At 54.6% G+C, this 13623-nt stretch overlaps 1 protein-coding gene across 1 annotated transcript in view; it reads right to left on the reverse strand.

The window, feature by feature from the left end:
• Positions 1–13623, reverse strand: part of LOC140391353 (dynein heavy chain domain-containing protein 1-like) — a 275539-nt gene that overhangs the window by 19705 nt on the left and 242211 nt on the right. The window contains exon 18 of the mRNA XM_072475932.1: positions 2193–2406. Coding sequence (XP_072332033.1) covers positions 2193–2406 — 214 coding nt within the window. The remainder of the gene's footprint in view (positions 1–2192; positions 2407–13623) is intronic.

Here is a 13623-nt window from a genome sequence, read left to right on the forward strand (position 1 = left end):
GAGTGGGGGTGTCAATTACAAGGGGTCACGGTTTCAAGGTGAGAGGGGGAAAGTTTAAAGGAGATATGCGTGGAAAGGTTTTTACACAGAGGGTGGTGGGTGCCTGGAACGCTTTGCCAGCGGAGGTGGTAGAGGCGGGCATGATAGCATCATTTAAGATGCATCTAGACAGATATATGAACGGGCGGGGAACAGAGGGAAGTAGATCCTTGGAAAACAGAAGACAGGTTTAGATAAAGGATCTGGATCGGCGCAGGTGGGAGGGCTGAAGGGCCTGTTCCTGTGCTGTAATTTTGTTTGTTCTGCCCTGGGGAAAACCCTCTGACTATCCACTCTGTCTATGCCCCTCATAATTTTGTAGACCTCTATCAGGTCACCCCTCAACCTCCGTCATTCCAGTGAGAACAAACTGAGTTTATTCAACCGCTCCTCATAGCTAATGCCCTCCATACCAGGCAACATCCTGGTAAATCTCTTCTGCACCCTCTCTACTGGTAAATCTCTTCTGCACCCAGTCTGCCATGAGGGACCTTGTCAAAGGCCTTACTGAAGTCCATATCAACAACATCCACTGCCCTACCTGCATCAATCATCTTTGTGACCTCCTCGAAAAACTCTATCAAGTTAGTGAGACACAACCTCCTCTTCACAAAACCGTGCTGCCTCTTGCTAATACGACCCCTTGCTTCCAAATGGGAGTAGATCCTGTCTCGAAGAATTCTCTCCAGTAATTTGAACAAAGAACAATACAGCACAGGAACTGGCCCTTCTGCCCTCCAAGCCTGTGCCGATCACGTGTCCTATCTAGACCAACCACCTGTATCCTTCTATACCCCGTTTGTTCATGTGTCTATCCAGATAAGTCTTAAACGTCGCTAACATATCTGCCTCAATCACCTCACTGGGCCGTGCATTCCAGGCCACCACCACCCTCTGTGTAAAAAACTTCCCCCGTACATCTCCACTGAACCTTTCCCCCTTGTAATTGTCATTTCCGTCGGGAAAAGGCCTCTAACTGATCACCTTATCTATACCCCTCATAATTTTATAAACTTCTATCAGGTCGCCCCTCAGCCTCCGTCTCTCTAGGGAGAAGAATCCCAGTTTATTCAATCTCTCCTCATAGCTAATACCCTCCATACTAGGCAACATCCTGGTAAACCTTTTCTGTATCTCTCCAAAGCCTCCACGTACTTCTGGTAGTGCGGTTACCAGAATTGGACACAGTATTCCAAATGTGGCTTAACCAACTTTCCATATAAATTGTAACATAATTCTCGAGCTTTTATACTCGATACCCCGTCCTATGAAGGCAAGCATGCCGTATGCTTTCTTTACCACCATTTCCACCTGTGCTGCCACTTTTAAGGATCTGTGGACCTGCACGCCCAGATCTCTCTGTGTCTCTGCTCCTGATGGTTCTGCCATTTATTTTATAGCTCCCACCTGAACTGGATCTACCAAAATGCATCACCTCGCATTTGTCCGGGTTAAATTCCATCTGCCATTTCGCTGCCCAATTTTGCAGCCTATCTATATCTTGTTGTATTCTCTGACAATCTCCATCACTATCTGCAACTCCTGCAATCTTAGAATCATCCGCAAACTTGCTAATCAGACCCGCTACGTTTTCTTCCAAGTCATTTATATATAAAGGTGTTCCTCGAGAAAGAAGAGTTAGATATGTTTACCTCACACACTTCAAATAAAGATATAAACACATCTTCCTGATATCACACAAGGGTGCAGAGACTAGTTGCGCTGAGTGTTAATCTCAGAGTGGGAGGATGACCAAATCATTCACATAAACTTCAAATGTACTCGCAAAAGTAACATTTCTTTACATTGGCAACACATTAGGTATCGTGGGGTTTCAATTCTAGAGCGATAGAACTGAGAAGTTATGTTAAATGTGTATAGAATCATGGTCAGGGGTACTTGGAGGACCTCAGCATTTATTAAAAAGTTTAAATGTGTTGGATAAGAAACAAAGATTGAGAAGGACGATGACGGAATGGAGAGATGCCGTGATCAGCAAAGATTGAACGCACAGGAGCTCATTTCCCCAGAAAATGGACAGTTGGGTGGTGAGCTAGGAGTTTGTGTTGACCATGTAAAATATATGGTCAAGTCGAAGCACATTGGACTTTTACCCATTCCTCAGCTCCCAGGCTAGGCCGGTCCATTCTTACCAATCAGAGTTAATGTTCCACTGTCTTTGGCTGCCCATTCCTCCTCAGGTTGATGACGTTTTCCACTTTGGCGTCTTTGGCTGTCAGGGTTTGGTTTCTGATAATGAACCACTGCGATGTGTGTGACAAATTTGAACTCACAATTCTGCCAGAATGTCTCCACTGACTTTAGGAGTGCCCTAAGTTCAAACTCCTTCTGGGCTGTGGCCAAGATCTGGAAAAAATGGGAAAATGACCAACATCTCATAATATGCAATACACAGAGTTATCAGGAGGACACTGATGCCCTCTGTGTCACAGGAACACATACATGTCAATCCCCAACTCACAGTATGAAGCAATCACTAGTGGCAGGATTTAACACGAAAAAACAGAGTCCCGTTTTGGGTGCATTGAACCGGGTGTTTCTCGGTGTTTGCCGTGTGTTTCTCGGTGTTTGCCGTGTGTTTCTCGGTGTTTGCCGTGTGTTTCTCGATGTTTGCCGGGTGTTTCTCGGTGTTTGCCGTGTGTTTCTCGGTGTTTGCCAGGTGTTTCTCGGTGTTTGCCGTGAGTTTCTCGGTGTTTGCCGGGTGTTTCTCGGTGTTTGCCGTGTGTTTCTCGATGTTTGCCGGGTGTTTCTCGGTGTTTGCCGTGTGGTTCTCGGTGTTTGCCGTGTGTTTCTCGGTGTTTGCTAGGTGTTTCTCGGTGTTTGCCGTGTGGTTCTCGGTGTTTGCCGTGTGTTTCTCGGTGTTTGCCAGGTGTTTCTCGGTGTTTGCCGTGTGGTTCTCGGTGTTTGCCGTGTGGTTCTCGGTGTTTGCCGTGTGTTTCTCTGTGTTTGCTGGGTGTTTCTCGGTGTTTGCCAGGTATTTCTCGGTGTTTGCCGTGTGGTTCTCGGTGTTTGCCGTGTGTTTCTCGGTGTTTGCCGTGTGTTTCTCGGTGTTTGCCGTGTGTTTCTCTGTGTTTGCCGTGTGTTTCTCGGCGTTTGCCGGGTGTTTCTCGGCATATGCAGGGTGTTTCTCAGTGTTTGCCGTGCGTTTCTCGGTGATTGCCGTGTGTTTCTCGGTGTTTGCCGGGTGTTTCTCGGTGTTTGCCGTGTGTTTCTCAGTGTTTGCCATGTTTCTCGGCGTTTGCCGGGTGTTTCTCGGCGTATGCCGGGTGTTTCTCGGTGTTTGCCGTGTGTTTCTCGGTGTTTGCCGTGTGTTTCTCGGTGTTTGTCGTGTGTTTCTCGGTGTTTGCCGTGTGTTTCTCGGCGTTTGCCGGGTGTTTCTCGGCATATGCAGGGTGTTTCTCAGTGTTTGCCGTGTGTTTCTCGGTGTTTGCCGTGTGTTTCTCGGTGTTTGCCGTGTGGTTCTCGGTGTTTGCCAGGTGTTTCTCGGTGTTTGCCGTGTGGTTCTCGGTGTTTGCAGGTGTTTCTCTGTGTTTGCCGTGTGTTTCTCGGCTTTTGCCGTGTGTTTCTCCGTGTTTGCCGTGTGTTTCTTGGCGTTTGCCGGGTGTTTCTCGGCGTATGCCGTGTGTTTCTCGGTGTTTGCCGTGTGTTTCTCGGCGTTTGCCGTGTGTTTCTCGGCGTTTGCCGGGTGTTTCTCGGCATATGCAGGGTGTTTCTCAGTGTTTGCCGTGTGTTTATCGGTGTTTGCCGGGTGTTTCTCGGTGTTTGCTGTGTGTTTCTCGATGTTTGCCGGGTGTTTCTCGGTGTTTGCCAGGTGTTTCTCGGTGTTTGCCGTGTGGTTCTCCGTGTTTGCCGTGTGTTTCTCGGTGTTTGCCAGGTGTTTCTCGGTGTTTGCCGTGTGGTTCTCGGTGTTTGCCGGTGTTTCTCGATGTTTGCCGTGTGTTTCTCGATGTTTGCCGGGTGTTTCTCGGTGTTTGCCAGGTGTTTCTCGGTGTTTGCCGTGTGGTTCGCTGTGTTTGCCGTGTGTTTCTCGGTGTTTGCCGTGTGGTTCTCGGTGTTTGCCATGTGTTTCTCTGTGTTTGCCATGTGTTTCTCTGTGTTTGCCGTGTGTTTCTCGGTGTTTGCCGTGTGTTTATCGGTGTTTGCCAAGTGTTTCTCGGTATTTGCCGTGTGTTTCTCGGTGTTTGCCGTGTGTTTCTCGGTGTTTGCCGTGTGTTTCTCGGTGTTTGCCGTGTGTTTCTCGGCGTTTGCCGGGTGTTTCTCGGCATATGCAAGGTGTTTCTCGGTGTTTGCCGTGTGTTTCTCGGTGTTTGCCGGGTGTTTCTCGGTGTTTGCCGTGTGGTTCTCGGTGTTTGCCGGGTGTTTTTCGGTGTTTGCCGTGTGGTTCTCGGTGTTTGCCGGTGTTTCTCGGTGTTTGCCGTGTGTTTCTCGGTGTTTGCCGAGTGTTTCTCGGTGTTTGCCGGGTGTTTCTCGGTGTTTGCCGGGTGTTTCTCGGTGTTTGCCAAGTGTTTCTCGGTGTTTGCCGAGTGTTCCTCGATGTTTGCCAAGTGTTTCTCGGTGTTTTGCTGGGTGTTTCCCTGTGTCTCCCGGTTGTTTCTCGGTGTCTGCCGGGTGTTTCTCGGTCAATGCCGGGTGTTTCCCGATGTTTGCCGGGTGTTTCTCTGTGTCTGCCGGGTGTTTCTCTGTGTCTGCCGGGTGTTTCTCGGTGTTTGCCAGGTGTTTCTCAGTGTTTGCCGGGTGTTTCTTGGTGTTTGCCAGGTGTTTCTCGGTGTTTGCCGGGTGTTTCTCGGCGTTTGCCGAGTGTTTCTTGGTGTTTGCTGGGTGTTTCTCTGTGTCTCCCGGGTGTTTCTCGGTGTCTGCCGGTTGTTTCTCGGTGTTTGCCGGGTGTTTCCCGATGTTTGCCGGGTGTTTCTCGGTGTTTTGCTGGGTGTTTCTTGGATTTGGTGAGATACACGCCGCAGAGGCCGCACTTACCTCACTTCCAAGTACAGGGAGAAATCGGGTCAACATTTTAAAATGCCGCCCTGATCTCTCAACCCCCCACCGCGGCCTCAAGACTGTCCCCAATGCCTGAACGTATCTGTCAGGGGGTCCTTGAGCTCCTCCTCACTCCACCTGGGGTCCAATCCCCGGTATGGGCCCTCCAAGTCAGTACCGGTCATGATACCACCTTGGCCAAAACCCTCAGCACTTCCTTGTGCCGTATCCCTCTATACCCATCCTATCCATGTGTTTGTCAAGATGCCTTTTGAACGGCGTTAATATATCTGCTTCCACAACCTCCCCTGGCAACGCGGTCCAGGCACTCACCACCCTCTGCATAAAAAACCTGCCTCGCACATCTCCTCTAAACTTTGCCTCATGGACCTTAAACCTATGCCCCCTGGTGACTGACCCCTCCACCCTGGGAAAGAGTGCCGGCCCATCCACTCTATCCATACCCCTCATAATCTTGTAGCTCTTTATCAGGTCACCCCCCAACCTCCGTCATTCAAATGAAAACAGTCCGAGTCTATTCAGCCTCTCCACAAAGCTCACACCCTCCAGACCAGGCAACATCCTGGTAAACCTCCTTTGCACCCTCTCCAAAGCCTCCTCATCCTTCTGGTATTATGGTGACCAGAATTGTGCGCAATATTCCAAGTGCAGCCTTACCAAGGTTCTATACAACTGTAGCATGACTTGCCAGTTTTTATACTCGATGCCCCGTCCAATGAAGGCAAGCATTCCGTATGCTTTCTTGACTACCTTGTCCACTTGTGTTGCCACCTTCAAAGATCTGTGGACCTGCACGCCCAGATCTCTCTGACTTTCTATATTTCTAAGAGGTTTGTCATTTACGGTATATTTCCTCTCAATGTTAGATCTACCAAAATGCATTATTGAAATTGAAATTGAAAAATTGACAATTGAAAATCAGTTATTGTCACAAGTAGGCTTCAATGAAGTTACCGTGAAAAGCCCCTAGTCGCCACATTCTGGCGCCTGTTCGGGGAGGCTGTTACGGGAATCGAACCGTGCTGCTGGCCTGCCTTGGTCTGCTTTCAAAGCCAGCGATTTAGCCCTGTGCTAAACAGCCCCAGTTACCTCACATTTGTCTGGATTAAACACCATTTGCCATTTCTCTGCCCAAGTCCCCAACCTATCTATGTCCTGCTGTATCTTCTGACAATCCTCAACACTATCTGCCACTGCACCAACCTTGGTGTCAACCTTGGTGATCGCACAACAATCACCAGGCAGGAATGTTCCCTTCCAGTCGGGGAACACTTCAGCAGTCAAGGGCATTCAGCCTCTGATCTCCGGGTAAGCGTTCTCCAAGGCGGCCTTCAGGACCCGCGACAACGCAGAATCGCCGAGCAGAAACTTATAGGCAAGTTCCGCACACATGAGTGCGGCCTCAACCGGGACCTGGGATTCATGTCGCATTACATTCATCCCCCACCATCTGGCCTGCGAAATCCTACCAACTGTCCTGGCTTGGTACAATTCACACCTCTTTAACCTGGGGTTACCCCATCTCTGGATCTGTAAAGATTTAATCACCTGCTAATGCTCGCATTCCTAGCATTGTTTGGCATCTTTGAATTTGTCTATATATGTGTTTCTGGAACAGACCTCTTCATTCACCTGAGGAAGGAGCAGCGCTCCGAAAGCTAGTGACATCGAAACAAACCTGTTGGACTTTAACCTGGTGTTGTAAGACTTCGTACTGTACTACATTTTTAAGTGAAGCTAACCCAGTGAGGGCGAGATCGAGATCGCGACATCTCGCAAGATCTCGAATAATCACAATCTAATAATAATCTTTATTATTGTCACAAGTAGGCTTACATTAAGACTGTAATGAAGTTACTGTGAAAAGCCCCTAGTCGCCACATTCCAGCGCCTGTTTGGGTACACTGAAGGAGAATTCAGAACATAAGAACATAAGAACTAGGAACAGGAGTAGGCCATCTGGCCCCTCGAGCCTGCTCCGCTATTTAATGAGCTCATGGCTGATCTTTGTGGACTCAGCTCCACTCTCCGGCCCGTACACCATATCCCCGAATCCCTTTATTCTTTAGAAAGGCATCTATCTTTTTCTTAAAAACGTTTAAAGAAGGAGCCTCAACTGCTTCACTGGGCAAGGAATTCCAGAGATTCACAACCCTTTGGGTGAAGAAGTTCCTCCTACATTCCGTCCTAAATCTACCTCCCCTTATTTTGAGGCTATGCCCCCTAGTTCTGCTTTCCCTGACCAGTGGAAACAACCTGCCTTCATCTATCCTATCTATTCCCTTCATAATTTTATATGTCTCAATAAGATCCCCCCGCATCCTTCTAAACTCCTGTCCAAATTACCGAACAGCACATCTTTTGGGACTTGTGGGAGGAAACCGGAGCACCCGGAGGAAACGCACGCAGACACGGGGAGAACATGCAGACTCCACACAGAGTGACACAAGCCGCGAATTGAACCTGGGACCCTGGTGCTGTGAAGTAGCAGTGCTAACCACTGTGCTACCGTGCCGCCAAATCAAACAACTTAATTTTCTATTTTTCCCCCACTCACTTAACTTGCCCAGATTACTTTGCAGACTCTCCACTGCCTCTTGGCAGCTTTCCTTCCTACCTTTGTGTCGTGGGCAAATTTCACAACCATACCTTCAGTCCCTTCATCCAAATCATTACAGCAGATTGTAAATAGATGTGGCCCAGCACTGATCCTGTGAAACTGCTACCTTTTCCAAAAATTCTCAGACGGTAGTTAAGTATTGTCCGGAATTCTCCAGCTGTTGGGATTCCCTGTTCACGTCGGCAGCGCACACCCGCCCGTGGGTCTCCCGCTGGTGTGGGGTGGCTTCAATGGGAAATCCCATTGACAAGCAGCGGGAGATCCAAAGATGTGCAGGTTGGTGGATTGGCCATACTAAATTGGCCCTTAGTCCAAAAGGTTAGGTGGGGTTCCTGAGTTACGGGATAGGGTGGATGTGGTATTATCAGGTATTGCTGTACCTAAGAGGTTGATGACCATTGGTTAAACATAGGAGTTTACCATTGGCTGTTGATACGTAGCTCCGCCCTGACAGGCGGAGTATAAGAACCGGTGCCGTCCCAGCAGCCTTCACTTTCTGTACCGAAGCTGCTGGGGAACAAGTTCTAGTCGATTAAAGCCTCAGTTATGGAATCACTTCGTCGTAAGTGTAATTGATCGCGCATCAATTTAATCTACTAGACTTAAGCTGGAAGGATGGATCTCCGAATCACGGCTGACTACACGCTACCCGATCAGAACTTGCAACTGCTTCATCTGGCCTTGGTGACACTGGACCAAAGTCGACCTCGGACACTCGCAACAGCAACAGCGACGGTCTTCATCAACGGCCACGAGACGTCTTGCGTGATCGACTCTGGGAGCACGGAGAGCTTTGTTCACCCCGACACGGTAAGGCGCTGTTCACTTGTTACCCACCCTGTAAACCAAAGGATCTCCCTGGCCTCCGGGTCACACTCGGTGGAGATAAAGGGGTTCTGCCTAGCGAACCTCACTGTCAAAGGCAGGAGATTCAACAATTTCCGCCTGTATGTCCTGCCGCACCTCTGCGCGGCTACCCTCCTGGGGCTGGATTTCCAATGTAACTTGCAAAGCCTGACCTTTAAATTTGGCGGCCCTATACCTCCCCTTACTGTCTGCGGCCTCGCGACCCTGAATGTCGACCCGCCTTCCCTGTTTGCGAACCTCACCCCGGATTGCAAACCCGTCGCCACCAGGAGCAGACGGTACAGTGCCCAGGACCGGACCTTCAACAGGCCAGAGGTCCAAATGCTACTGAGGGAAGGGGTCATCGAAGCGAGCAACAGTCCCTGGAGAGCTCAAGTAGTGGTGGTAAAGACCGGGGAGAATCATAGGATGGTCACTGACTACAGCCAGACCATCAACAGGTTTACGCAGCTGGACGCGTACCCTCTCCCCCGTATAGCCGACCTGGTAAACAGGATCGCGCAATACAAGGTCTTCTCCACGGTGAATCTCAAGTCCACTTACCACCAGCTACCCCTCCGTAATAGTGACCGCAAGTACACTGCCTTCGAAGCAGATGGGCGGCTCTATCAATTTTTAAGAGTTCCCTTTGGTGTCACTAATGGGGTCTCGGTCTTCCAGCGAGAGATGGACCGAATGGTTGACCAGTATGGATAACGTCACAATCTACGGCCACGATCAGCAGGACCACGACACTAACCTCCACAAATTTCTCCAGACCGCGAAAATCCTTAACTTAACGTACAATAAGGATAAATGCGTATTTAGCACGACCGTCTAGCGATTCTAGGCTACGTAGTGCAAAATGGAGTTATAGGCCCCGACCCTGAGCGTATGCGCCCCCTTATGGAGTTCCCCCTCCCTCACTGCCCCAAGACCCTGAAACGCTGCCTAGGGTTTTTCAGTTACTACGCCCAGTGGGTCCCTAACTACGCAGACAAAGCCCGACCCCTAATCCAGTCCACAACCTTCCCCCTGTCGACGGAGGCCCGCCAGGCCTTCTGCCGCATCAAAGCAGACATTGCAAAGGCCACGATGCGCGCCATTGACGAGTCCCTCCCCTTCCAGGTCGAGAGCGATGCGCCCGACGTAGCTCTCGCGGCCACCCTCAACCAAGCGGGCAGGCCCGTGGCCTTCTTCTCCCGTACCCTCCATGCTTCCGAAATTCACCACCCCTCGGTCGAAAAAGAGGCACAAGCCATAGTAGAAGCTGTGCGACATTGGAGGCATTACCTGGCCAGCAGGAGATTCACTCTCCTCACGGACGAACGGTCGGTTGCTTTCATGTTCGATAATGCACAGCGGGGCAAGATTAAAAACGATAAGATCTTGCGGTGGAGGATAGAACTCTCCACCTTCAACTACGAGATCTTGTACCGTCCCGGGAAGCTAAACGAGCCTCCTGATGCCCTGTCCACTGCACAAGTGGACCGCCTCCGAGGACCTCTGCCACCCGGGGGTCACTCGTTTCTTCAACTTCATCAAGACCCGCAACCTGCCCTACTCCATCGAGGACGTCAGGACAGTCACCAGGGACTGCCAAATCTGCGCGGAGTGCAAACCGCACTTCTACCGGCCAGAGAGTGTGCACCTGATAAAGGCTTCCCGTCCCTTTGAACGCCTCAGCATGGATTTCAAAGGCCCCCTCCCCTCCACCGACCGCAACACGTATTTCCTGAACGTGATTGACGAGTACTCCCGGTTTCCATTCGCCATCCCCTACCCAGACATGACCGCAACCACCGTCATCAAGGCCCTCCAGGGTATCTTTACACTGCTCGGTTTCCCCGTGTACATACACAGTGATAGGGGGTCCTCCTTTATGAGCGATGAACTGCGTCAATTCCTGCTCAGCAAGGGCACTGCCTCAAGCAGGGCGACCAGTTACAACCCCCGGGGAAACGGACAGGTGGAGAGGGAGAACGGAACGGGCTGGAAGACTGTTCTACTGGCCCTACGGCCCAGGAATCTCCCAGTCTTCTGCTGGCAAGAAGTCCTCCCGGTGGCCCTCCACGCCTTCCGGTCGCTGCTCTGCAATCAGACACCTCATGAATGTCTCCTTGTTTTCCCCAGAAAGTCCTCCTCTGGGACCTCGCTCCCAACTTGGCTCGTGACACCCGGACCCATCCTGCTTCGCAAGCACGTGCGGGCGCACAAGTCGGACCCGTTGGTCGAGAGGGTCCACCTGCTGCACGCTAACCCCCAGTACGCCTACGTGGCATTCCCTGATGGCCGGCAAGATACAGTCTCCCTTCGGGACCGAGCGCCCGCCGGAACCCCACGCGCATCCGAACCATTACCCCCACCCCCACCTCCCCCACAGCACCTCACTGGAGGGTCAGTACTCCCGCCGCTCCTGCCTAGGCCCGCCTACCCACCGACGCCCCCTTCAGGCGCCCCCCCCCCCCCTCCCCGTGTTAACCGTTTGCCCCAACAGCGCCGCCTAGGGGTGACGAAGCTGCCAGGGAGGCCGAAACCACGCTCCCGGAGTCGCAACAACCGGGACCCCGACCAGAATCACCACCGAGGCCCAGGCGATCCAGAAGGACGACCAGGCCGCCCGATCGACTGATTGCTTCGCTGTGACTTTAACCGTGAACGAACACTTTATAAATATTCTCGACAGCCCTGTAAGGAGGTATCACGGTACCTCCATATCTGATCATACCATGTTAAAGGCGACTGTTACCACTGGCCACCACCCCCGCCGGACTCTTTTTTAACAGGGGGTGAATGTGGTATTATCAGGTATTGTGGTACCTAAAAGGCTGATGACCATTGGTTAAACCTAGGAGTTTACCATTGGCTGTTGATATGTAGCTCCGCCCTGACAGGTGGAGTATAAGAACCGCTGCCGTCCCAGCAGCCTTCACTTTCTGTCCCGAAGCTGCTGGGGAACAAGTTCTAGTCGATTAAAGCCTCAGTTATGGAATCACTTTGTCTTGAGTGTAATTGATCGCGCATCAGTGAAGGTGGGGGTTTTAATAGGGTGCTCTTTCCAAGGGCCAGTGCAGACTCGATGGGCCAAATGGCTTTCTTCTGCACTGTAAATTCTATGATTCTGGTAAAACTATATTGCATTCCCTCCAAGGCCAAGATATATATTCCCATCCACTCTGCTCCCCGCCCCCTCTCTTTCTGCTTCCTTATTTTCTTTGTCTCACTGCTTCCCTCCCTCCCCTCCCCTCCCCTCCCCTCCCTCCCCTCCCTCCCCTCCCTCACCACCCCTCCCCTCCCTCCCCTCCCTCCCCTCTCCTCCCCCCTCCCCTCCCTCCCCCCTCCTCCCCTCCCCTCCCATCCTCTCCCTCCCTCCCCTCCCCTCCCTCCCCTCCACCCTCCCCCTCCCTCCCTCCCCCTCCCTCTCCTCCCTCCCTCCCCTCCCCTCCCCTCCCCTCCCTCCCCTCCCTCCCCTCCCCCCTCCCTCCCCTCCCCTCCCCCCTCTCCCCTCCCTCCCCTCCCCTCCACCCTCCCCCCTCCCTCCCCTCCCCCTCCCTCTCCTCCCCTCCCTCTCCTTCCCCCTCCCCTCCCCTCCCCTCCCTCCCCTCCACCCTTCCCCCTCCCTCCCCTCCCCACCCTCCCCTCCCTCCCCTACCCCCCTCCCTCCCCTCCCCTCCCCTCCCTCCCCCTCCCTCCCTCTCCTCCCTCCCCTCCCCCCTCCCTCCCCTCCCCCTCCCCTCCCCCCTCCCCTCCCCTCCCTCTCCTCCCCCTCCCCTCCCTCCCCTCCCCTCCCTCCCCCCTCCCCTCCCCTCCCCCCTCCCCCCTCCGCTCCCCTCCCCTCCCCCCTCCCCTCCCTCCCCTCCCACTCCTCCCCCTCCCCTCCCCCCTTCCCTCCCCCCCTCCCTCCCTCCCCTCCTCTCCCTCCCCTCCCTCTCCTCCCCCTCCCTCCCCCCTCCCTCCCCTGTGCTCCCCTCCCCTCCCTCCCCTCCCCTCCCTCCCCTCTCCCCTCCCCTCCCCACCCCTCCCTCCCCTCCCCCTCCCCTCCCCTCCCTCCCTCCCCTCCCTCTCCTCCCCCTCCTCCCCTCCCTCTCCTCCCCCTCCCTCCCCTCCCTCTCCTCCCCCTCCCCTCCCTCTCCTCCCCTCCCTCCCCTCCCCTCCCTCTCCTCCCCCCCTCCCCTCCCCCCTGCCCTCCCTCCCCCTCCCTCCCCTGTGCTCCCCTCCCCTCCCTCCCCTCCCCTCCCCCCCTCTCCCCTCCCCCTCCCCTTCCCTCCCCTCCCCTCCCCTCCCCCTCCCCTCCCCCCCCCCCTCCCCCTCCCCTCCCCCCTCCCTCCCCTCCCCCCTCCCCCCCCTCCCCTCCCCCTCCCTCCCCCCCTCCCCTCCCCTCCCCCCTCCCCTCCCCCTCCCCCCCTCCCCTCCCCCTCCCTTCCCCCTCCCTCCCCTCCCCTCCCCCCTCCCTTCCCCCCTCCCCTCCCCCCTCCCTCTCCTCCCCCTCCCCTCCCCCTCCCCTCCCTCCCCCCTCCCCCTCCCTCCCCTGTGCTCCCCTCACCCCTCCCCTCCCTCCCCTCCCCTCCCCCCTCCCCCTCCCCCTCCCCCTCCCCTCCCCTCCCCCTCCCCCTCCCCTCCCCCTCCCCTCCCCCCTCCCCCTCCCCCCTCTCCCCTCCCTCCCCTCCCCTCCCTCCCCTCCCTCCCCTCCCCTCCCTCCCCCTCCCCTCCCCTCCCCCTCCCCTGCCTCCCCTCCCCTCCCTCCCCTCCCCTCCCTCCCCTCCCCTCCCTCCCCTCCCTCCCCTCCCCTCCCCCCTCCCCTGTGCTCCCCTCCCCTCCCCTCCCTCCCCTGTGCTCCCCTCCCCTCCCCTGCCTCCCCTCCCTCACCTCCCCTCCCCTCCCTCCCATCCCCTCCCTCCCCTGTGCTCCCCTCCCCTCTCTCCCCTCCCCTCTCTCCCCTCCCCTCCCTCCCCTCCCCTGCCTCCCCTCCCCCCTCCCCTGTGCTCCCCTCCCCTCCCCTGCCTCCCCTCCCTCACCTCCCCTCCCTCCCCTGTGCTCCCCTCCCTCCCTTGTGCTCCGCTCCCATCCCCCTAATTTGCTGTCTCTCCCTTGTGCTCCTGCCA

This window comes from Scyliorhinus torazame, chromosome 15 (assembly GCF_047496885.1).
Source record: "Scyliorhinus torazame isolate Kashiwa2021f chromosome 15, sScyTor2.1, whole genome shotgun sequence".
Taxonomy (NCBI): domain Eukaryota; kingdom Metazoa; phylum Chordata; class Chondrichthyes; order Carcharhiniformes; family Scyliorhinidae; genus Scyliorhinus; species Scyliorhinus torazame.